Here is a 26242-nt window from a genome sequence, read left to right as displayed (position 1 = left end):
ACAGGAGCTACAGTATCCACAGTTGTAAGCAATAAAGAAGTAAAATTATTAACATGATAACTAACCTCTGTGGGAGTAACATTCAGGTAGCTGCTCTGCTCTGTGTTGGCACACGGCAATGAAAAAAGTAACATTGGGTGAAATATATCCTTAAGCTTAGTTAATATCAGAAACACATCTGCTATTATGAAATGTATTGCCCACTGCTGTATAATCCATTATTGTGAACTGAAAGGTTATTAGGAAATAATAAGGCAAAAAGGTTAAAAAATTACTGTTAAATATTCAGTTTCTATCAGAATCAGAAAGGGTTTTATTGCCAAATGTTGAGCAGGTTTACAACATTAGGAAATTGCTGCGGTACTTAGTGAAAACATACTGTCATATAACGCTTAAATAGACACGAAAATAAAAATAAGAATAAGAATTAAAAGTGCTAAGTAGATAGATATATACATGAGTACAGGTGGTGATCAGTGCAAACATGGAATGATGCAGTGAACATAGTGTAGGGTCATGTGTTAGTGGTGGGAACAGTCATATGGTTACTGTTCATGAGTCCAACAGCAGAGGGGAAGAAACTGTTCTTATGGCGAGAGGTTCTGGTGCGAATGGACCGGAGCCTCCTGCCTGAGGGGAGCAGGTCTAACAGACTGTGTCCAGGGTGAGAAGGGTCAGCTGAGATCCGAGCTGCACGCCCCAGTGTCCTGGAGGTGTACAGGTCCTGCAGAGATGGGAGTCTGCAGCCAATCACCTTCTCAGCAGAGCGCACAACACGCTGCAGTCTCTGTTTGTCCCTGATAGTGGCTCCAGCGTACCACACGGTGATGGAGGAGGTGAGGATGGACTCGATGATTGCAGTGTAGAATTGCATCATCGTCCATGTTGGCAGGTTGAATTTCTTCAGCTGCCTCAGGAAGTACATCGTCTGCTGGGCTTTCTTAATGACATATGTCAGAACAAGATCTAGAGTGTGATTAAAGTGGTGGGTGGGTTCTTTTACATTTTGAGAGAAGCCAATTAAGTCTAATAATATATTAAATGAGATCACCCACAATAATTATTTTGCCTGAGCTGAGCACTAAATCAGATAAAAAGTCTGAGAAATCAGACAGGAACTCTGTGTAAGGCCCAGGTGGGTGATAAAAACAAATATAACTGGTTTTTGAGTTTTCCAGCTAGGATGGAAAAGGCTAAGCATTAAGCCTTCAAATGAATGAATGAATGAATTAAAAATAATAATAATAATGATGGATTGGATTTATATAGCGCTTTTCAAAGGCACCCAAAGCACTTTACAATGCCACTATTCATTCACTCTCACATTCACACACTGGTGGAGGCAGCTACAGTTGTAGCCACAGCTGCCCTGGGGCAGACTGACAGAGGCGAGGCTGCCATATTGCGCCTCTGGCCAATGGCGCGATGTACTAACAGGGACTTGAAAAGCCCACATAACTTTTTGGACATCACGCAGAGAGCCAGCAATTCAAGGAGAAGATGCAGCTAAACATCTCAATCTTGGTTCAGGCACCAGAGAAAACCCAGAGTCCAACATTATTTGGATAATTTACACACCAATTCTATATTAATTTTAGTGACCTCCAGTTGACGTAATCAGGTGTGAATTATAATTTTAAGGAATTTATGTTTATACTTAGCCAGCAGTTTTACATTTCCACCAATGTTCCCTGCTCTAGGCCCTAGAAGACATCTATCTTTTGTTATATTTTGTAACTTTGTAATATATTGCATTATTTCATTTAGCTTGGTTAGTTACTCTTCTTGCTGTCCTGTAACTGTAATTCCCTCTGGAAATTATGTGGGTTAAATCTGTGCTCTGGATCATTCTCCTTTTCAGACTATCATACGTGCAACCCACCTCCTCCCCATCTCCACCCCACCCGAGTCACTCGTAGCTCCATCCAAGCCTCAATCTTCATCTCTACTACCATCATCAGTGTATAGACTGCGGTTGGTCCTATCCTAAATCCTATTACCACTGGGATTCTGTTCTGTCATGAGGGGTCATTGGAGTCTAATATCCAAATGCAAAGATCAACTTTTCTATCTCAATAAATCATGTTCAATTCTTCCAAATGTTCTTTACTTACTGAAACAAGGGACAGCTTATTATATAAGCCCTTATAAGTCTATGTAAACCTATGTGTACATTTACATTAATATTTATATGACTAAATAATTATTAATAATATTATTATAAACATTTAGGTTATAAGAAATCAATTTAAGAGTTTATTTAAGCACATTGAGATTATCTTATGTATTATGTCATTTTAAACCTTTACTGAGTTTTTCTGTTGCTTAATGCATTGTCACGGTCTGGCAGCCCTCGTCGGTTCGACCTGGTCTTTGTGTCCATTTGTTATGTTGTGTCTCTGCTCCAATCCCTGTCCCCTTATGTGTATATATGTTTGGATGTGTGTGTTTGTGTGTTTCTGGAAGGCTGGTTAACAAGCGTCATCAGGCTAGAAAGAGTTATTGTGCTGAAGCCAGCCCTCACCAGCTGCTGCTGATCAGCATCGGTAGCGATCTCCTACTTAACTGTGTGGCTGTGCTTCAGTCTACACTGGATCGTGGAGTTGACTCGGTACAGCCCCAGCTCTATAGTGAAGTGTGTGTGTTTTTGTGTGTGTGTGTGTGTGTGTGTGTGTGTTGCTTGCCAGACTAATCACTGCATCTTTTCTTGCCAGGATCTGGGAACAGAGTTTGTCACGGGGGCGGAGCCACTGTATAGATGGGGTTTGGAGTTTTCCCGATTCACGCCACGGACACGAGCACTGTGTGGGATTTTGGTAGAATCGCAGGGGAGCCACAGAGCGAGGACTGTCACTGTTGTCAGTCACCTTTTGCACTGTAAATAAACTCATTGTCTCTTTTGGAAAAGTCCTGCATTTGGGTCCCGTACTTACTGTGAACCTGACATGCATGGGCTTTCTTTACCTTAAAATATGAAACACCTCGAGGAGACTGTTGTTGTGATTTGGCGCTACATAAATAAATTTGAAATAAGGCAGGATAAGGCAAGTTTATTTATATAGCACAATTCAACAACAAGGTGATTCAAAGTGCTTTACAGAGACATTTAAAAAACAAAAACAAATAAAAAGCATGATTTAAAATTGATTAAAAAAACAGTAGATAAAATCAGAACAGTAGATAAAATCAGTAGTTAAAATGTAAGTTTTGAAATTTAAGCTTAAAAGTGAGGATTTTGGTGTTTTATTCAAATGCAGCTGAGAATAGGTGAGTCTTCAACCTGGATTTAAATTTAAATAACTGAACTTCAAAAGTACTTCGGACTAATGCTTACTCCAGCGACCTTGATAAAGTCTTATTTATACCTTACCTTTTTTTCTTTATTGCCATAATAATGTTTACTATTTTAAGAGTTTGACAGACTTTGGAAGAAAATCAAATTAGATCAATTGATCCATCCATTTTCTTAAATACTTATGCAGTTCAGTTCAGTTCAGACAGTGCCAAATCAAACAACAATTGTCTTAACTGCCTTTATATTTGCAAAGTATTAGACGTAACAGTAAAAGGAAATGAACAAGAAAATGAAGACCATGAACAACTAAGAACAAAAACAATAAACAGGAGAAAGTAGACAAAAACAGTGAAATGCAATAGTTGAACATACAGTCAGGGAAAAGGAGGAAAATGTAGAAAAAAGGTCAGTGCAACATGGGAAGTCTCCCAGCAGCCTGAGCCCATAACCTGTCACCTGTCCAGCCCTAAATATAAGTTTTATCAAAAAGGAAAGATTAAATGATAATTTATCAAGGAATAGTGAAAACATATCCTTGTGTCACCATGACTTATTACTATGATGGAGAAAGTGTTCATATATATTGGAATTTCTATCAAACACAGAATTTCATAGTACCTTCAAAAACACTGAATGTACTTTCACAGCCAGTTTTGGACCACTTCTCAGTTCCATGTCTGCTCTTCAATTGGGACAAAGTGTCACTGGTGAAGCAACAGCTGTCTGATGGCGTAACAGATTGGTGCCTGTGCTAATCTAAGCTGTAAACATGAGGAACTGCTGTCAGCTTAATCTGCTTGTCACTGCTGGAGTGGAGTCTGGCTGCTAGACAACACTAGGCAGGGCTGCCCACACAGCCAAGGGGAACTGCACTGAGTACAGCTAGCAACTGAACGAACTCTAGTCACTCCGGTCATATTAAGCCAACATTTCCAGATGGTATATGGGTGCAACTGACCCATTCACCAATGAGTGCTAAAAGCTTTAGCAACAAAAAAGGAAACAAATACCATGCTGATTTTAGTGTCATTTCCCTGAGCTCATGTCCCCTCAGAGATGATGCACTGGGATAATGTGTACTTAAATAACAGAAATGACAAGCTTCTGCTGTCCATTACATTTCACAAGCTCAAAATATCTTAATGGGAATATACAGCCATGCACACCTTTAAAAATGACATGATTTAGAGTGATTTTAATAATTAAAGCAAGAGGAAGCATAAACCAATGTTTCTGTTTTTCTGTTTGTTAATATACAGCTGCTCAGCACAATTTTCTCATCCGATCTCCAGAGTTCTGACATCAGATTCATAGTGCAGCAGTAATCACAGCCCTGTTCTTCCCATGCTGCCCGATATCATACCATGTTATTTTAAGATATAAAAGGAATGATGTTCAGTTAATTCAAATTTACAATTATTTTTAAATTTATCACATTCTTAGCAGAATATAAAACATATTAAAGTGTATTATTATGTATTTGAATGATGCACTTTAACTTAATTGGTATCACAACTAAAATGTCAGAAAATGCTTAGTGGCAGAGCTCACAGACTGAGTTTCTGGATAGGTCTGTTGAATAGGATTGCATTGTACCATTCTGTTGAGTCTCTATGGCAAAGACTAAAAAAGTACTTAACATTTCAGTGTCTTGGGTCATCTATAATCAGAAATTGCAATAACCAAGTTAAAACACTCTTGCTAAGTTTATTTTGTCTGTTAGCTCTCTTTAGAGCAAGCTATTAGAAAAACAAGAGCTCATATTTTATATTTCTAGCTTTAGCATCTAGCTTATTAACATTGAGAGCTGAGATTCTATTTGGACAAAGTACCTAATACATTGCTTGCAATTTTGACATGAGCACATTGCTCAAGTCAGGCTTGGCTGACTTTGGTGGTGGTGGTCAGAATGACTGGCAATAGCTTACCAAAGTGGTAAGTTTTGGTAAGGTGATATTTAGCTTGTTTTTCCATTAATGTGTTAAATTAGCATTATCAATATGATGAGACACATTTAAATTTTTATTTTTTGTTTTCAGGTGTGGAAAAGTGGAAAGCAGAAAAAGAAAACACAATGTCTGTGTTTAATTTTCACCAGCATCAGTAGAGCTCTTTACCAAATACTGATATGTGTTTTGCATCTGGGCACTTTGGGCACAACACGTTCTCACTCCCAAAGCGTAACATTTTACGCTAGTTGATGATATATTACGCTTCCGGGCAACCAACACGTCCCTATATTATGAGATTAGAAAAATGAGGAAACACGAGAATCGTTCAGAATGAATTTACACATGTATGTTTGTTTTACTTAAATCGCTTTGGAAAGACTATCTAACGTCATTAAAGTGCTGGTTAGGGTTAGGGATAAGGTTAGGGCTGGAATACATGGCTGGAATGTGTATTACAGCGGGAGCGTCATTCTACTGGATTTCATCCGTAACCCGGCGTGTAGCATAAGAACGCAAAAGGTGACCTTCCGCGTTCCTCAGGAATGCCTTGGGACTTGACAAATCGTCAGTATATTACGCTTCGGGAGCGAAAACGGACTGTTGGGCATTGAAGCTCTGCTTACAGGGGTTTTTTTCTGGTCATTTTAATTCCCTTCAATAATGAGCCAATATTGTTGTTCTTCTGGCAAGACCAGTGTCAAATGACATGAGGAAAAAACGCTTTGCATTTGTCATGTCACTTGTATAATAATGTCGTCATCTATAAGAGGATTGTCCCCTAATAGCAGGGTTGCACAGTTTGATCCTCAACTGTTTCTGTATGAAACCTAAGCCAGACCTACTCATTGAGTGTGTATGTTTTCATGTCCATGTAATAACTTTGAAACTGTATCCTCTGGTAAACTCCACATTTTCTGAAAAGAACACAATTCTTATGCTATTCTTAGTAGATCATACAACAAACCATTCCAAGCCCATATATCAAATGATCTCACTGATGGACTTTCAATCCTTCTCCCTTCTCGGTGGATTAAAAACAAGCTTAATGTGTTACTTTACCAAGGATTAAGAGCAATCATGCACCACACCCACAACCCCCACTCCTCTCCTCAATCCCCTCCCCTGCCCATCCTCCCTATACTGCAGCAAGTGGCATTGGTACAGATCTGATGATATCTGAGTATTTGTACCTATAAAATGGTCTTGGAGTGCAGGGATTACTTTGCTTGAACTTAATGCAAATGGGGTTGTAAGATATGAAAGCTGTGGAAAGCAGTGCTAATCAAGAAAGCTTTTGGACATGAATTTGGTAAATGGTAAATGGTCAATGTCCAACTTTCTTTTGCTTTTTTGTATGTTCACTGTTCTTTTTGCACTGGACAAGTGTTGTGCGCTGTTAACATACACGAGACAGGCACTACTAGACATTGGCAACTCACACAATTATCTGGACTCTACTCTTTTCTTACCCCTGGAGCTTTCCGCTCTACCACCGGAACTTACAGCCATTGTTTGCCCCGGCAGCCACCGCCACCACTCCCAGGAAGGCCACGAAGCACCAAGCCCAAGTGAGCCAGCCGACCCCAGGAGAGCGCTTCGGACACAGCGACGCAAACGAGGCAATAGGGGTGGGCTCCATGCTAGGCTAAAAGCTCGGGCTAGCCAACCACCTCTTACTAGCCAATGTGCGGTCCCTGGAAAACAAACTCGACGAATTATGAGCCAGGATCACAACATAGCAGGAGATAAGAGAATGCTGTGCTCTTATTTTCACAGAGACCTGGCTTTCAGATAAAGTCCCGGAATGTGCCGTCCAGTTGCAGACTCACTCTGTACACTGGAGCCTCCGGTAAGGCTTTTGGGGGAGGTCTATGTGCATTTATTAACAACTCGTGGTGTGGACACGTGCAGACTGTCTACAAGTACTGTTCGCCAGACGTGGAGTTTCTAATGCTGAAATGCCGCTCTTACTATCTGCCGCGGGAGTTCTCAGCTGTGTTTTTGGCCATTGTTTACATCCCGCCGCGAGCTGACTTCGCAGCAGCGCTTGGCAAACTCCACGAAGTCATCAGCACATTGGAGACAACTGCAGTATGCCTACTGGCCCAACAGGTCCACGTCAGACACCATCGCTGCTGCCACTACTCACTCTCCCACCTGGAAAATAATGAACTCCTACATCAGGGTACTCTTTGTTGATTATAGCTCCGCCTTCAACACAGTCATCCCTCAAAAACTCATCCACAAACTGTCTACACTGCACCCCACCCTCTGTGACTGGCTACAGAACTTCTTGACTGGCAGGCCTCAGTCTGTCTGGATCGGCAACGGGACTTCAGCCAGCATTACAACAAACACTGGAGTTCCACAGGGTCATACTGAAGTTCACGGATCACACTGCAGTGATCTGTCGCATCACTGGAAGGGACGAAGTGGCTTATAGGAGAGAGGGGCCGGTCTGGTGTCATGGTGTGAGGACAACAACTTTACCCTCAAAACTGATAAAACAAAGGAAATGATAGTGGACATGAGGAAGAAGACGAGGCCTCACCAGCCGCTGTTTATCCGGGAGAGTGAAGTGGAGAGGGTGAGCAGCTTTAGGTACCTGGGCGTTCATATCAGTGAGGACCTCACCGGGACACAGAACACCACACAGTGGTCAAGAAGGCTCACCAGCAGCCAGAGGAAAATTTGGTATGTCGGCCAAGATCCTCAGCAGCTTCTACAGCTGCATTGTGGAGAGCACATTGACCAACTGCATCACTGCATGGTACGGCAGCACTACTGCTATGGACCGCAAACGCCTGCAGAGAGTGATATGGTTTAGATAGATTAAACCACTGGGTGGGTGTATCGGGTACCGCATTGGAATGGTTTAAATCCTATTTGTCAAATTGATCTTTCTTTGTGGCTACCTCTAAGTTCAGATCCTCCGTCAGCTCTCTTGCCTATGGGGTGCCTCAGGGCTCTATCTTGGGACCATTATTGTTTTTGTTGTATTTACTCCCTCTTCTGCAACTTCTTAGCTCTTTCTCTGATATTTCATATCATTGTTATGCAGATGATATTCAGCTATATATCTCTTTTAGGCCACCTGATGTTTCTAAGCTCCAAATCCTGCAGTCCTGCTTAGATTCTGTTAGAGATCGGCTGGCTGGTAATTACCTTCAACTAAATGCTGATAAAACTGAAGTCATTGTCTTTGCTCCTGAGAAATTTGTTCCCCTCGTGGTTAAAAATCTAGGCCCTCTTGCTTCTTATATTAAACCCTCCATTAAGAACCTTGGTGTTACATGGGATCCAGCTCTGACGCTGGACACACACGTTAAATCTTTGGTTCGCTCTTGTTTTTACCATTTAAGAAATATCGCCAAGCTGAGTCCCATTGTGTCTCGTTCCGAATTGGAAATAATTATTCATGCTTTTGTTTCATCTCGCTTAGATTATTATAATTCCTTGTTTACTTGCTTAAGTAATGCCTCCCTGGAACGACTGCAGGGTGTTCAAAATGCTGCTGCCAGGCTTCTGACAGAGCATCACAAATACTCCCATGCCACTCCCCTGCTGATTCAGCTGCATTGGCTCCCTGTCAAGTTCAGGGTCCAATTTAAGATCATAATCATAATTTATAGGGCCCTGCACGGTGTAGCTCCAACTTACTTAAGTGATCTTCTTCTTCCTTATCACCCCAACAGGTCCCTGAGGTCTTGTGACCAGCGGTTGCTGGTTGTCCAGCATACAAGGTTAAAAACACAAGGTGACAGAGCGTTTGTATCAGCGGCTCCCAGACTCTGGAACTCGCTCCCTGTTTAAACTCGCTTTTGGTTGATTTTGTTTTGTTTTAGATTTTAATGTCTGTTTTCTGCCTCTGTAAAGCACTTTGTGATTTTATCTTGAAAGGTGCTATATAAATAAAATTTTATTTATTTATTATTTATTATAACAACTGTGGAGAAGATCACCAAGACCCCGCTGCCCTCTCTGCAGAGCATCTACCTTTGCAGAGTCCAGAGGAGAGCTGCCTCCATCCTTAGAGACCCCACACACCCCCACACACTTCTGCCCTCGGGACGGAGGTTTAGAAGCGTGAAATCCAGAACATCTAGACTCAACAACTCCTTCCCCACTGCTATCAGACTCCTGAACAGCTGACCTACCTCAACTGCAATTTGCACATCAGGACAATTTGCACACTGATTTCTTTTGCACATTAAGCTCCTTTGTACATCCTTTTACATACCTCACTTGTCTTCATTTACTTATTTTGTACTTATTTATCTTTCAATATTTTTTATCCTTATTTTTATCCTTATTTATCTTGTTCCTTCAACCCTACCTAACTTGGCATTTGTGTATGGACAGCAAAGGAAGAACTTCATTGCACAGAGAAATGCTATTTCTTCTGTACACATGACAATAAACACTTTGAATCTTTGAATGGTAACTTTATTGCCCCCAATGGGACATTGATTTGTAGTTTGTCAACACATCAATAACACATACACACACACACACACACACACAAACAAACATCCCAAATGTTATCAGTAGCATCAACAAAGTGCAATGTGCAGTAGTGATGGCAACAACGCTTATGGCTTAGTGTTATTGAGCATAACAATAGCAGCAGGTATAAAACACACTCTATGTCTCTTGGTCTTCCCTGCGGGACTTTATACCAGCGAGCTGAGGGAAACAGGTGAAAGTCTCTAAAGAGAGGATGGTCTGAACATGACATAACAGAGGTTGCCTTCCTCAGCACCGGGCTGATTAAAACAGATTCAATAAAACTTTTATAAAAAAGGTAATCATCTGCGATCTGAAACGTTAAAATCTCTTAATCTCCTTAAAAAGTACAATCGTTGTTCTACCTTTTTCACTGTAGTGTCAAAATGTGACTCAAAGGACAGCCTTATCAAGAGCAACCTCCAAATACTTATGACTATCCACCAGTTCAGTGGCTGCACCATTTACTACTGTTGGAGGGGGGCTTCCTGAAGTAAATTACCATGTCCTTAGTTTGTAAGGTTTTGATCTTTAAGGACTGATCACACCAAGAAGCAAACTCATCCACAGCAGGTCCATGGGAATACTCTTCACCATGAAGGACACTTACAATGACTGTGTCATCTGCATATTTAATGAAATGCCTTTCAGCCTGTGTACTACGACAGTCATTAGTGTACAAAATATATAGCGGGGGAGAGAGAAAACAACGCTGTGGTGAACCAGTGGAAGAATTCAGCTGATTGGAAAAACAGCTGTTTACTGTCACACACACTGAGATCTGTCAGTTAAAAAGTCTAAAATCCAACCAACAAGATTAAAATCAAGTTTAAACTGGTTAAGAAGCTTATCAGCTAGGAGATGTAGCTGGATATTATTAAATGCTGAAGAAAAGTCAATAAATAGGTGCCAGTCATGGGCTTTGGCCCCATCCAGATGGTGATATAGGAAAATCAGTGGGATTGTATCAAGAAGAAAAGTGTACTTTACTGGCAGTTAAAGCTTTGACTCATGAAGGCTTACATACAACGTACAAATAACTTAATAAAATCTCCACTGACTTTTAAGGAGACCACAAAAATTGGACTCTGGAAAAGAGACACAATTCCACCAAGACCTAAGCGTAAATTTCTGTATATATTCAAGTATATCAATTAAATATTATTGTGTTTATCTAACCTATTACAAGTAGATTAAAAAAAAGATTTTAACTAGTAACTCAAAAAGGTTTAAACATCAGAAGGAAAAAAATTGTGTGACAAGGTTTGACTCAGGTGTTGGGGAACCTGTACACAATGATGAGTAGTGGGGTACTGGAATAAGAAGGGAGTTACATGAAGAGGATGTGAGACCTATGGAAGCGTTGATACCCAGCATCAGGACTGACAGTGAATTCAACAAGTAGCTTAGTGTTCCAAGATTTGGAAGAAGGTACAACACAAATGCTACAACAAGGGGAGCCAGGACGTCTGGTCAGTGGGGAGATTTCAACCCCAGCCAAGATTTGATACCAAGGTTAACAACTGAAGGTAAGTGTGAGAGCTGCTCACCTGAGAGATAGGAAAGTAAAGGAAAGCTGGACCTGGACACTATGTGGCAGATTACCAAGACTATATAACGTATCCTCTGAAGGTCTACTAGAGGACGTGAATGCAGCATTGCAGACTACACCTACTGTGACCATCACCAAAACCAATCAGCTGATCTACACCAAAGCAGCAGTGATCACAGAGATGATTGGCTATAAGACAAACTGCCACAAGTACCCTCTATGGAGAAAAGGACTAGAGGAGAGTGTGGAGGGAAGTAAGCCAACTATTGATACTGCAGAAAGGTGTGATGAAGAAAGGGTTGCTTAAGAAGTACAGCAAGCTGTCGATGCCTTAGGCGTTGAAGACTGCCAAGGAAAGACTCTCAGCCTTGGCCAGTCACTTATAGAGGTTAAAGGAGAAAGGAGGCAGGAGAATAAACCAGCTGTACTCCATTGAACTATCTAAGGTGTATTCTCAGTGGCAGGGCAACAATATGCGAACAGCCCCACCAAGGCTGGAGACAGAGCAATACTGGAAAAGCGTGGCTAGTGGATCTAAGAGCAGACCACAGCAACCTCCCTGAAAAGGATCCAGTAGCCTCTGGTAGAACAAATAAACCAGTAATGGCTAACTGAAGTTCTGATCCCAAAGGATCCCCAGAAGGTCCCATCAACTACTGGCCAATAACCTACCATGTGTTCCTGTGAGAATTACAAGATCTGGGCAATCAACACTTATGGCCTATCATGCACAAACCTGAAAAAGCGTATTACCATGCATGGAGGGTTTCATCCTCTTGGTGAGACATGCCCAGAACACCTCCCAGGGACCACATAGTCCACAACAACAGGAGAAATACCCCATACTCTTGACACTCTCTTTACCTGCTCCCTACTCTCACTACAGATCACAATTTTTCTGCAAACATCATAGACACTTGTCCATCACCACTGCAAGAAGCAGCTCAATGCTAATCCCTTATGTAATTCAACCCTGACTTTTAATCAACATCGAATGCTATGTGAAAGACAAACAAAAGCAGAAATTTCTACACCTACCTCCAAATGCTGGCCTCATGGTGAAGTCATGGTCATCTACTTTGAGCAGGTGTTCTGTCTTCATTTTGCGAGATTTCGTCACATCTGGAGGCTTCTTTGACAAGGAGCTACAGCAGGATGACATTCACTGTCAGATAGCTGATTTAAACAGTTTTGATTATTGAGAATTAAAAAATAATGCACACAGGGAAGAATGGTACAAAATAATATGCACTGAATATGAAATGTATGAACTGATTTATGCCGATATGATTGATGATTGAAAAGTTCAGTTCAATGTAAGCAAATCAGTCACTCTGTTTGACGCCAGAGTGATTGAGTTTACTGTTTGTACTGTTTGTACAATTACAGTATTTGTGTTTTTGTTGAGTAGAGGCCATGCTGGGGTATTGTATTGCTTTACACATTCAATTCAGTCTTATTCAAATTGTGCCAAATCACAACAACAGTTGCCTCAAGCCACTTATGTGTTGTAATGACTCTGTTAGAGCATTCATTTGTGGCTTAAAAAGGAGAAAACCTACCTGGCCCTGTGTGAAAAAGTAATTGCCCCGCTTGTTAAATCAGGATTGAACTGTAATTGTCCACATTTTTTGGAAAGCTAAGTCCTGAAATCACTCAAATAGAACATGTCTGACAAAGTGAAGCAGGCTAAAAGATCTCAAAAAGTATCATCGATCTAAAGAAACAGCTGAGTAATAAAGTCAGACTTCTATCAGTCTGGAAAGGATCACAAAGCCATCTGTAAGGCTTTGAGAACTCCACAGTGAGAGCCATTATGCACAAATAAAGAAAACAAGGAATAGAGGTGAACCTTCCCAGTGCCGTGATTCCACTGTGTGGAAGGCAGGATTAGGACCCAAATGCAGGACTTGGTACACATGAGGATGAACTAAAAAAGGCAGCTTTTTTTTGCTGAAAAACCATAGAATACTAAACTGGAAAACTTGAAACTAAGACTAGGGAATGGAAAACTAGGAGTTACAAAGGAACACGGAGCACAGGAAATCACACAGCTACGAGGGATGATGTGACAACAAGCTCATGCAGATGGTCATGGTCAGATGCGACCAAAATCAAGCTCTTTGGCATTCAATTCAATTTTTTCAATTTTATTTATACAGCGCCAAATCAACAGTCGCCTCAAGGCATTTTATATTGTAAGGTAGACCCTGCAATAATACATAATAATAGACTGCATTTATATAGCGCTTTTCTAGGCACCCAAAGCACTTTACAAATCCACTATTCATTCACTCTCACATTCACACACTGGTGGAGGCAGCTACAGTTGTAGCCACAGCTGCCCTGGGGCAGACTGACAGAAGTGAGGCTGCCATATCGCGCCATCGGCCCCTCTGGCCAACACCAGTAGGTGGTAGGGTAAAGTGTCTTGCCCAAGGACACAACGACCAGGACAGAGAGAGCAGGGGGACTGAACCGGCAACCTTCCGGTTACAGATGAGATTCCCAATCCCCTGAGCCACGGTCGCCCCAGCGAAAAATACAGAGAAAGACCCAAAATTCATGACCCCCTATGAGCAAGCACTTTGTTGACAGTGAGAAGGAAAATCTCCCTTTTAACAGGAAGTAACCTCTGGCAGAACCAGGCTCAGGGAGGGGCGGGCCATCTGCTTTGACAGGTTGGGGTGAGATAAGGAAGACGGGATAAAAGACATGCTGTGGAAGAGAGCTAGAGATTAATAAGAAGTACATTTCAATGCAGAGGTCTATCTGGCAGGCAGGATGTGGACTCACATGCAGGACTCAAACTCAAAAGGTGAACTTAAAGTGGCAACCTTATTTGCTAAAAAAAACAAAAAAAACCCCAACATCCTTCATAATATACAGTGGGGCAAAAAAGTATTTAGTCAGCCACCAATTGTGCAAGTTCCCCCACTTAAAATGATGACAGAGGTCAGTAATTTGCACCAGAGGTACACTTCAACTGTGAGAGACAGAATGTGAAAAAAAAATCCATGAATTCACATGGTAGGATTTGTAAAGAATTTATTCGTAAATCAGGGTGGAAAATAAGTATTTGGTCAATAACAAAAATACAACTCAATACTTTGTAACATAACCTTTGTTGGCAATAACAGAGGTCAAACGTTTACTATAGGTCTTTACCAGGTTTGCACACACAGTAGCTGGTATTTTGGCCCATTCCTCCATGCAGATCTTCTCAAGAGCAGTGATGTTTTGGGGCTGTCGCCGAGCAACACGGACTTTCAACTCCCGCCACAGATTTTCTATGGGGTTGAGGTCTGGAGACTGGCTAGGCCACTCCAGGACTTTCAAATGCTTCTTACGAAGCCACTCCTTTGTTGCCCGGGCGGTGTGTTTTGGATCATTGTCATGTTGGAAGACCCAGCCTCGTTTCATCTTCAAAGTTCTCACTGATGGAAGGAGGTTTTTGGCTCAAAATCTCACGATACTTGGCCCCATTCATTCTGTCCTTAACACGGATCAGTCGTCCTGTCCCCTTGGCAGAAAAACAGCCCCATAGCATGATGTTTCCACCCCCATGCTTCACAGTAGGTATGGTGTTCTTGGGATGCAACTCAGTATTCTTCTTCCTCCAAACACGACGAGTTGAGTTTATACCAAAAAGTTCTACTTTGGTTTCATCTGACCACATGACATTCTCCCAATCCTCTGCTGTATCATCCATGTGCTCTCTGGCAAACTTCAGACGGGCCTGGACATGCACTGGCTTCAGCAGCGGAACACGTCTGGCACTGCGGGATTTGATTCCCTGCCGTTGTAGTGTGTTACTGATGGTGACCTTTGTTACTTTGGTCCCAGCTCTCTGCAGGTCATTCACCAGGTCCCCCCGTGTGGTTCTGGGATCTTTGCTCACCGTTCTCATGATCATTTTGACCCCACGGGATGAGATCTTGCGTGGAGCCCCAGATCGAGGGAGATTATCAGTGGTCTTGTATGTCTTCCATTTTCTGATGATTGCTCCCACAGTTGATTTTTTCACACCAAGCTGCTTGCCTATTGTAGATTCACTCTTCCCAGTCTGGTGCAGGTCTACAATTCTTTTCCTGGTGTCCTTCGAAAGCTCTTTGGTCTTGGCCATGGCGGAGTTTGGAGTCTGACTGGTTGAGGCTGTGGACAGGTGTCTTTTATACAGATGATGAGGTCAAACAGGTGCCATTCATACAGGTAACGAGTGGGGGACAGAAAAGCTTCTTACAGAAGACGTTACAGGTCTGTGAGAGCCAGGGATTTTCCTTGTTTGAGGTGACCAAATACTTATTTTCCACCCTGATTTACGAATAAATTCTTTACAAATCCTACCATGTGAATTCATGGATTTTTTTTTCACATTCTGTCTCTCACAGTTGAAGTGTACCTCTGGTGCAAATTACTGACCTCTGTCATCATTTTAAGTGGGGAAACTTGCACAATCGGTGGCTGACTAAATACTTTTTTGCCCCACTGTAACTTACAGAAAACAAACCAAAAACCTAGAGCATAAATTTAAGGATAAAACACTGAGAAATTAGAAGTGTAAAAAGACCAGAAACACGACAAACTCAGGGCTTAAATACATAAGGGAGTAATGATGGAATGGGAAACCGGAGGGGAATAGACATAATGAGACAAGGAGAAGCAAAACTAGATACAGTGGGACCGTCAAAGTAAAACAGGAAACATGAGACAATCACAAAGACACAAACTAGACTCTGAGACACAGAAACACAACTGACATGGGAAACAGAGGGAACGTGGAGACGAGTGACTAGAAATGGGACACAGGGAAGACAAAGTAACAGAAACCTAAATTCTAGGAACTAAAAATAAAACATAAGCAGAAGATGATAATGAGAAAATCAAAGCCGTGAATAACAATAATCAAGGAATATAAATTAATCCACAACCACAAAACACTGGGTTGCAGACCCAATTAACACACAAGTGAGAAAGGTGATTGAAGAATGAAGTGCATCATGGGAATCCTCCAGCAGCCTACGTCTATTGCAGCATAACTAAGGGAGGATTCAGGATCACCTGGTCCAGCCCTAACTATATGCTTTAGCAAAAAGGAAAGTTTTAAGCCTAATCTTAAAAGTAGAGATAGTGTCTGTCTCCTGAATCCAAACTGGAAGCTGATTCCACAGAAGAGGGGCCTGAAAACTGAAGGCTCTCCCTCCCATTCTACTTTTAAATACTCTAGGAACAACAAGTAAATCTGCAGCGTGAGAGTGAAGTGCTCTAATGGGGTGATATGGTACTACAAGGTCATTAAGATAAGATGGGGCCTGATTATTTAAGACCCTGTACGTGAGGAGCAGGATTTTAAATTCAATTCTGGATTTAACAGGGATCCAATGAAGGGAAGCCAATATAGGAGAAATATGCTCTCTCTTTCTAGTCCCTGTCAGGACTCTTTCTGCAGCATTGTGGATTAACGGAAGGCTTTTCAGGGAGTTTTTAGGACATCCTGATAATAATGAATTACACTGGTCCAGTCTAGAAGTAATAAATGCATGAACTAGTTTTTCAGCGTCACTCTGAGACAGGATATTTCTAATTTTAGAGATACTGCCCAAATGGAAGAAAGCAGTCCTACATATTTATTAAATATGTGCGTTGAAGAACATGTCCTGGTCAAAAATGACTCCAAGGTTCCTCACAGTGTTACTGGAGGCCAAGGTAATGCCATCCAGAGTAAGAATCTGGTTAGATACCATATTTCTATTTCAGGGTCGACTACAATAACCTCAGTTTTATCTGAATTTAGAAGCAAAAAAATACAGGTCATCCAGATCTTTATGTCTTTAAGACATTCCTGCAGTTTAACTAATTGGTGTGTTATTTGGTTTCAGAGATAGATAAAGTTGTGTGTCATCTGCATAGCAGTGAAACTCTATGCTATGCCTTCTGATGATAGGCATCAACTCAACTTGCCATGTTTGTAGGAGGAGGAATGCTGCCTATAATTTCAAGAACACCATCCCCAGCCTCAAACACGAAGGTGGAAAATTATACTTGGGGGTGTTTTTCTGCCACGAGGACAGGAAAACTGCACTGCATAAAAGGGAGGATGGATGGGGTCATGTACCATTAAATCTTGGGTGAGAACTTCCTTCTTCAGCCAGGGCATTGAAAATGGGTCGTGGGTGGTGTATTCCAGCATGACAATGATCCAAAACACATGGCAAAGGCAACAATGAATTGGCTCAGGAAGAAGCATATTAAGGTCTTGGAGTGGCCTAGTCAGTCTCCAGACCTTAATCCCATAGAAAATATGTGGAGGGAGCTAAAGGTTCGAGTTGTATATTGGGTTACATCAAGGAAAAGTCCGCTCAGAATAACATCTCTGAGCGAAAGTTGGATTACATCGTGGAACAGCTCACTGCAGTCGCGAGTTCTCAGAATCGGCTCTCTGAGCACAAGAATGACAAGACCACGGACCGCAAGTTTGAAAACATCATGGAGAAGCTCACGGTTCTCCAACGGGAGATTGAGAGACCAGTGTCGGAGTGTTAAAGAACAGCTATGAAATTCTCATGAGCTGCTCGCATAAAAGAAAAATCAACAACATCAACAACATCAAATGCGGATACCCCCTCGGTGCCAGCTGTGGGCTCAAGGCTGGAGCCCAACAAAAACTCCCTGGTAACGACTGTGTGTTGACTGTTCTTCCCACTCTATGCAAGGCCACCTGGGTTGGCTGGAAGACTGTTTACTTAGCCTGATAGGGCGGAGGACACTGTCTCAGCTGAACTATGGACACACACACATATACATTTACACTGATAAGCGTTGGCTGCGGCATCCCTTGCGTTGGCCGCGGGATGCGTGGACCATCCTGCTGCAGTGCAAGCTGGTGGGCAAGGCACAGGAAGGTGCAGGGTCAATCCTTCCTGGATTTTGCGAGGGAAAAGAGTGTCCTCTTAACCAATGGTGTATGGTCTGTAAAGCTGCAGACCTAGTTTTGGTACAGGAGTTAATTCTCATTGAGGAATTTAAAAACTGCATCTCCGAGCGGATGGCAGTATATCTGAATGAACAGAAAGTCTCCACTTTGCAGCAGGCCGCGACACTGGCTGATGAGTTCGCACTCGTCCATAAAGCCAGTATCATTAAGCAAGAGCGACGCGTCACACTAGCGAAGGCTAGCAGTGCTAGTGGTGACAAGTCACAAGGGGGGAGATGCGTGTGCCTTGTCCCAGGTCAGACCGGAAATGTTTTTACTCTTTTAAATCTGGCCATTTAGTAGCAAATTGTAAGACCTACAAACAGAAACAGGCAGTCTCGAGGGCTAGGAGTGTGCCTGCTAACAAAGCTAATGCAGGCATGGTTTCAAGATCCAGAATAAATCTCTGTTTCTTTTGCCACAAACCTGGCCACCTGATTGCTCACTGTTCAAAAGCCAACTCAAAGCAAAATCGATCTGCTTTCAAAAGAGTGAACTGTGTTTCACAGACAAGGTTGCCAGTCATAGGCAACAATTGGAGCATAATTGCTCAGTGGTGTCATTTGGTGAATGTCAGAGGTCAACTAAGGCTACGTTCACACTGCAGGTCTTAATGCTCAATTCCGATTTTTTGATCAAATCCAATTTTTTTGTCTGCTCGTTCACACTACAAATAAAATGCGACAGCAAACGCGCTCTAGTGTGAACGCTCAAAGCGGCCGCATGCGCAAAAGAAGACCTCACACACAACGCGCTCTGTTTAGACCCAGAGCAAACAGTATTGTTTGACTGATGGCCCTTAATATAAAGACTTCGGACTTTACGTTTCCCAATTTTTGCTTTAAGTTATTTTGTTATTTACATAATAATGTAAATAACCTAATAATGATCCTTATTGCTGTTTTAGAGAGGAGCAGTGCTTCAAAGGATAGTTGCAGATTTCTGTCAGAATCTGCAGATTATACAGTACAAATAAAATGTTCACGTTTCTCCAACGTTGTCTTCCCAACAGTTTCACTGACATCTACACCGGATGGCCAGGAAGCGTTCGCGATGTCTTCTCGGGCGCTTCTCCGGAGCTGATAATTGGCGTCTGTCTTGTGTCGGTGACGTAAAAGACAGATTTAATGCGACATGACCGTTCAAACAGCAGTCGCTTTCTAAAACATCGGATATGTATCGGATTCAGGACCACATACGAAAGTGACCCAGATCGGATTTGAAAATATCGGATTTGTGCCGTTCACACTGTCATACCATGATCGGATATGGGTCGCATAGGGTCAAAAAAATTGGATTTGATGCGCTTTCGCCTGCAGTGTGAACGTAGCCTAATTCTGAGCTGCCACCTGTTGATCATCGTCCAGATGACCTACAGTGTGACAGATTGTGTGCGACACAACCATTCCAACCTGCACCTCTGGCTAACCAGCATGCCTTTCGCCCTGACCCAGCGAAGAAGCATCAGAGAAGTGTTGCTGTAAGGCCTTCTAGCTGCCTGACGGGTTCTCCATATGTGATGGCTCAAAAAACATCTGGCTGTCACTTGGGACACTATGTTGAGGGACTTGAGCCAACCCCATTCAGTGTTTTCAACCCATCAAAAAGGTCTTGGCAGATTTGGCAGGGTATGCCTAACCGTTATTATGGTGCATGGTAGGTGATAGATTTAAGATTTGTGCAGGACATTCTGTGACAAACCACTGGTTTGTATTTATGGGAGGGGGTCTTACGGCCCTAGCTGGGCCTCCTGAAACTGCCCTTGTGTGGGTGTGGTGTTTTTTCTCCACCTCCTCCTCTACTCTGAGCCCCTGCCTTCTCTTTTAGGACACACCTGCTGCTCATCTGCCCTCAGAGGTGATACAAGCTGGAGAAGAGCAGTGTGGATGTGGGAGAGGCTTCTGGTGGATTTCCTCTGTGCTGGTCAGTGTGTGTCTGGTCTAGGTGTGGAAAAGGCCTGCTGTGTGTGTGACCAGCCCCACCATGCGTGGCTCTTTGTGAGTAGCTCTTAACTGAGCAGTGGTTTCACTTAAGTGACGGCGGCCTCCATTATTTTGTTTGGCCTGCCTGGTTATTGCCAATAGCAGCATTGCTGTCTTTTTCTGTTGAAGGCTTATAGTTGTTTTCTTTGTTGAAGTGGTCACCATCTCGTTGGGTTGGCTTGTCTGATTTATCATTAAAGCAGTGTTGCTGTCTCTTTTTGTTGTTATTGTTTATATGAATATTGAGGTAATTGATTATAATAAAGATATATTTTGTGTTAAATACCTCTGCCTGGCGTTCTTTTTATTTTAACCCGGATCCAACTGTTACTGTCCCCCACCCTCTTCGCCTAGCTTTCATGTGGGAACGTAACACATCATGAAAGGATAGACCCCTGCACGGTATGTACCACTGGCAGATAGAGGAAGTGTCTGACATCCAGAAGTCCTACCAGTGGCTGGTCAAAGCTGGACTGAAAGACAGCAAAGAGGCACTAATCATGGCCATTGATGGATTGGATGGCTGTGGCTCAGGAGCTAGAGCAGGTCATCTGCTAGTTGGAATATTGGTGGTTTGATTCCTGCTCCAGTCTACATACCAACGTGTCTTCGGGCAAGCTACCAAAACCCCCAAGTTGCTCTCAGATAGAAGAATATAAATGGTAAATGGACTGGTTCTTATATAGCGCTTTTCTACTCTCACTGAGCGCACTCAACTCGTGCATTCACCCAATCATACCCATTGCTCACACAAGCACTTTATCTAAGGTTTTTAGTGCTTCTATCCAACATTCACTTGCATTCACACTCCAATGGATGCATCGGAGAGCAACATGGGGTTACATGCCAAGGATATTTGGTATGTAGACTGGAGGAGCCTGGGATTGAACCACCAATCTTCCGGTGAGTAGGTGACCTGCTCTACCACCTGAGCTACAGCCACCCCACAATGTCTGTGAATGCTATACAGAAAGCACTCAGGCATAGAAAAAAATGCTTGTATTAATGGATGTAATATATATAAAGCACGTATAATGGAATGGAATAAACGAATGGTCAAGCAAGGAAAAAAGCAGGACATAAGAACCAGTCCAATTTCAATATTGTCATGTATTTTATTCAACTAGGATCTCTGCATTGGCTTTTAGCATCTGTATAAAACTCTGATGATGTTTTGGTTATATTTTTGTTGAAATATAGAAAAGTATTGTAAATTATTTCCTGCAACCATATATCAATATCACACCATGTGCACTATATTACTTCTGTCTGTTTGCTGTTTTATGCAATTCAACAAGTTACAGATGCTTTTCTTCTTTAGAGGTCTCTAACGACCTCTCAGTGCATCCTTGAACAAGTCTCTAATTCCGATATTTCTATTAAGAGCATTATTCAGCGAACACAGGTTTGGTAGCGCACTTTGATAGTCAGTGCAGTCCATAGATTGCTGTTAAGCCATATATAGGAATAAATAGTCATAAATAATCAAAATAACCAGTACAATGATTAATAATCATAAGCAGGAGATATAATCACACTGACATTCAGCTCTGACCACACCTTATTGATGCAGTGCACAAAGTTCAGGGATTTTAAAAGACACTATTTACATCTAAAATAAATCAACGACAAAGCCTTTAATTTCAACTCAGATGCACCATTTTGATCAAATATACACCATTCTTTGCGAAATAATTTCAACTGATTTTAGGTAGAGCAGCTGTGGTTAGTGTCGCCTTAGATTAAATATTTCTAACATCACACGCCATCCATTAATCTTTAGCGTCTACATTAACCATCATATCTAATGTAAGATAACTAACACATTTGTTTGTGACATAAACAGTTTTGTTAAACGTATAATTTACTAAGATGAGTCACCCACATTTCCACGTGTTAATCGTGCTTTGATTGTCTCTGTATTTTTCACTTACGTGCCATGCTTTGGGGTCTCCCCAGTACCGGCCCACCTTCGCACCCGGTGACCGTGCTTATAACATTCCCCGGTAATGGCAAAACATAGAAATAAAATCAGAGATTTGGTCAAATAACGCATCTTGACTGCGTGAATCTACCGGCGAGTCCCTTAAAAGTCCTTTTCAGACGGTTCATTACAGCAGGAATCAGTCGGTTGCTCATGGTTGTCAGCAGAGGATGGACGTTGTCTCGCTCATGGCATCACACTCTGCCTCACGAGGCAGCTGGAGAGGAACGTGTCTGTGTGTGATCCTGCACTCTGCCTGCACTTATTTCCCGCGAGCGAGAGAGCGCGAGAGGAACATCTGCAGCCTGCATGCACCGAGAGGAAACACACACACATACAAGTAAGACTGCCACTGTGAGGACTGACAGATAATGAATTCCCTGTATCTATGCTAACTCCAACCTTAAACATTACTTTCTGCCTTTCTTAAAAGGTCCACCACAAACGTCAAGACGGTTCTCACAAAGACAGTTCACACGGGCGCGCGCGCGCGCACACACACACACAGACACACACACACACAGAGCGAGAGAGAGATTATGCTGCTTGGTATGACACAAGAGAGCCAGATTATAACCCCCTCTAAATAAAAAATAAATAAAAACCTCATCACAGGAATCACGTTTCACCCAGCTCAGAGACATGTTGGAACATTTTAAATGCAACCATTCAATGCTGGCTGAAGCATTTCTGGGGATCTGGGCAGAAATATCCACCAAGTCACATGATATCTTATTTTGGTGTGATTCGCAGCTGTACTTAGCAGGAGACCATTTATACCCATATGGAAAAGATATATATAAATCTTATAAAGTTTGTATCTGCCTTGTGTGAAACTTGTATGAAAAGCATACAGGAGTGAAAATAGATATAAGATCCCTTGAAAAAATATATAAATGAACTTGTATGTTTTGGATACTTACTAAAACAGTATATGAAAGTAATGAGAAAGTGGCCACTTTCATGAGTAAATCATGTAAGTTTTTACTATTTCTTTTCCATATGGGTATGCTGCACATGGAGCTCCATCAAAATTCTACTCCTATGACAAAGCTAACATATATTTGTATGAATAATAGTAAATAGTATGTCTTTAGGACCAATCATACATACAAAAAATAGACTAACAAATCAGTACTGATAAGTCCACTTATTTTAGGCTCTCACGTGGGATTGGCTCTCTCTGCCTTAGAGCATCACTTCCTTTTTTTCTTTTTCTTTTTTTTTTTTTTTTTCCTGTCCCATTTGGTTCTGTAGCCGTCAGAATTGTTGTCTGAAGACCAACAAGGATACCCAATGGATCTACTTTGCCAAGTGGATCATCATGGCATTGCCATATTGGTCCATTTGATCGACCTTTGTTGTTGTTATTTATTTTCTTTTATTTTCAGTTGTTACAGATGGGACAGACATGACTGAGGGATAGGAAAGGGAGAAAGAAAGAGGAAGGAAAAGAAAAACAGAAGGGAAGAGGGACAGTGAGAAAGGGGGAAAAAATATCTCCGGGATCACCTGTTGAGAGAAAAAGAATAGAAAACAAGCAAAAAAACAAACAAAACAGAGCAACATACTAAACACAACACCATCGCATTAATCTAGCTAAGTGTAAACAGCAGTAAATACTAAATATTGAATGTTGTTGTGCAGCACGCAGGACAGACAGCGCACAATGTGCTTTGAAGTAGCAGCCAAGAAAGGTGTGATTTAAGTCTACGAACAGTGAACACCCGTGTGCACACCTCATCACTTCCTGTTCCTGTTACAACACACAGTGGTGTTTGTTAAGGAAAAACTCACAGATAACATCTTATTTCATTGTGTGATCGTCACATGCTTTATCCAAAGTGCATTCTCCCCTGAATCACCCACTAGTTGTTTCACAGTATTTATCACTGTGTCTTTAGAGATTTGTCAGCTTAGTTTAGTTTGTAGCCGACTCGCTAGCAGCATGGCTTCTTCACCTGTCCCTCCTGCACTGTCCTGCTTCTTAGTGTGTCATATGTTTAGCTACTCATTGGCCTCCTTTAATAATAATGATATTTGTCATAAATGCAGCCTGTTTACAACTCTGTAGTCCAGGAATGCTGAACTGGAGACCTGGCTCCACCCACTGTAGCTAGCCAGGCCCCTATAGATGGTACGGCTGCATGTAGCATGGCCACCATTAGTTCTCACGCAGCAGGTTGTCCCAAGCGGCTGGTAAACAGGATTGTTGGGTGACAGTCAGGAGGAAGCATAGTCCTAAACAGAAGCCTCGGGTACGCCACCAACAAATTCTGTCTTGAATCATTTTTACCCACTAAGCGGAACAAACTCTGAATTATTGGCGATTCTAATTTGAGACGTGATTCTACAGATACTAGTAACCACAGTCAATTGTCTTCCAGGGACCAGAGCAGGCGACACTGAGGGAACCCGGTAACTGCTTGTTAAAAATAAATGTAAATTCTGTAAAATTATAATTCGCCTCATCAGTAATGACACCTGGTTAAATCAGTTATTAATTATTAAAATTATTAATTTTAGAGGTCACTAAAATTAATAAAATACTGGTGTGTAATTTATTATTATTATTGGGCTCCCGCCCTTGGCCCACACACCTGCTCTGATTAGTCCTGTCTCCTCACCCACTATTTGAGTCTGTGGCTCAGAGCGTCTCATTATCGGATCACTGAACACTGAGTTTGTGCAGCCCTGGCATAATCTAAGTTTTGCACGTTGTGTATTTCTGGCTCATTAATACTTGTTTCTGTATATAGATTCCCCGGACCTGTCTGTGAACCTTTCCGTGGATCCCTGAGTGCAGCAGTGTGAGTGGCAGAAGAGGAGCGTGTGTGAGCAGAGGACGTGTGGAAATATGATTGCTGAAGGAGATGTATGTGGATTCATACAAGAAACATTGGTTCTCTCCCCCAGTTTAAATCCCAACTCAAAACCAATCTGTTCAAATCGCATATTCATTGTGAACCTATTGTTTGTTTATTTTATTTTGTGCTTTTTTGTTTTTCCATCCATCTTCATCCGCTTTATCCGAGGCCGGGTCGCGGGGCCAGCAGCCTAAGCAAAGAGGCCCAGACCTCCCTCTCCCCAGCCACCTCCTCCAGCTTATCCGGGGGAACACCAAGGCGTTTCCAGGCCAGCCGAGAGATATAATCTCTCCAGCGTGTCCTGGGTCTGCCCCGGGGCCTCCTCCCGGTGGGACATGCCCGGAACACCTCACCCAGGAGGAGCCCAGGAGGCATCCTTGTCAGATGCCCGAACCACCTCAGCTGGCTCCTTTCGATGTGGAGCAGCAGCGGCTCTACTCTGAGCCCCTCCCGGAAGGCCGAACTTCTCACCCTATCTCTAAGGGAGAGGCCAGCCACCCTTCGGAGGAAGCTCATTTCTGCCATTTTTATTGTTCTTTATTTTGTCATTATTTTATTATGGATTTTATTCTGTTCTTAATGTGCGTGAGACAGTGGCTATACACAACACTGGGTGAAACAACTACACACTTGAACACTAAGGGGCAGGGCTATATACAGGGAAGCGACAATACAAAACACGAAATACTACGATCACGATCCAGAGTCTGTGACTCCGTGTTTATGTTTTAGTTTATTATTATTCTGTGGTTTTGGTTACCTTGGGTGTTTGTACTCTTCTGTTTCATGGTTCATGCTCCATGTTCTGTGTCCCCCAGTCTGTGTATTATGTCATTACGTGTATGTGTTTCCTGTTTTACTTTGAAGATCCGTGTCTGATCTCAGTGTGTTCAGGTTACTTTCCCCTGTCTCGTCAGGTCGGATTACTCCCAGCTGTGCCCTCCTCTTGTGTCTCATTCCCTCGTTATCCTTCTGTGTATTCAAACCTCGTGTCTGCCTCTGTTAGTTGCTGGTTTGTCTGTGTTGTTCCCCTGGTCTCTCCGTCCGTCTCTCCGTACCTCCCTGCATCTTCGTTCTGGTTTGTTTTATTAGTTTTGCCCAGTTTAGGTTTTCCAGTTTCATGTTCACCCA

The 26242-nt window shown here is 42.3% G+C and overlaps 1 protein-coding gene and 1 long non-coding RNA gene across 3 annotated transcripts in view; both read right to left on the bottom strand.

Annotated features, from left to right (window-relative positions):
* gabrr2a (gamma-aminobutyric acid type A receptor subunit rho2a) overlaps positions 1–22853 on the bottom strand; it is a 61268-nt gene extending 38415 nt beyond the window's left edge. The window contains exons 1-2 of one of the 2 annotated variants that reach the window (XM_085142672.1): positions 22195–22853; positions 12344–12450 (exon numbers count right to left, since the gene is read on the bottom strand). In XM_085142672.1, the coding sequence (XP_084998798.1) occupies positions 12344–12450; positions 22195–22316 (229 nt within the window). In that variant the 5' untranslated portion in view covers positions 22317–22853. The remainder of the gene's footprint in view (positions 1–12343; positions 12451–22194) is intronic. The other variant, XM_085142673.1, reaches the window with a different exon arrangement.
* On the bottom strand, positions 16643–22192 carry LOC146496817 (uncharacterized). Its single transcript, XR_014871076.1, has 2 exons — positions 17997–22192; positions 16643–17873 (listed from the first exon to the last, which is right to left on the bottom strand). It is a non-coding gene; the product is annotated as an uncharacterized LOC146496817 (long non-coding RNA).
* Positions 22854–26242: the final 3389 nt, after the last annotated feature.

Source organism: Neolamprologus multifasciatus, chromosome 19 (assembly GCF_963576455.1).
Source record: "Neolamprologus multifasciatus chromosome 19, fNeoMul1.2, whole genome shotgun sequence".
NCBI classification, from domain to species: Eukaryota; Metazoa; Chordata; class Actinopteri; order Cichliformes; family Cichlidae; genus Neolamprologus; species Neolamprologus multifasciatus.
The sequence above is the reverse complement of the archived record's forward strand: the minus strand, read 5'-3'. Positions and strand labels throughout refer to the sequence as shown.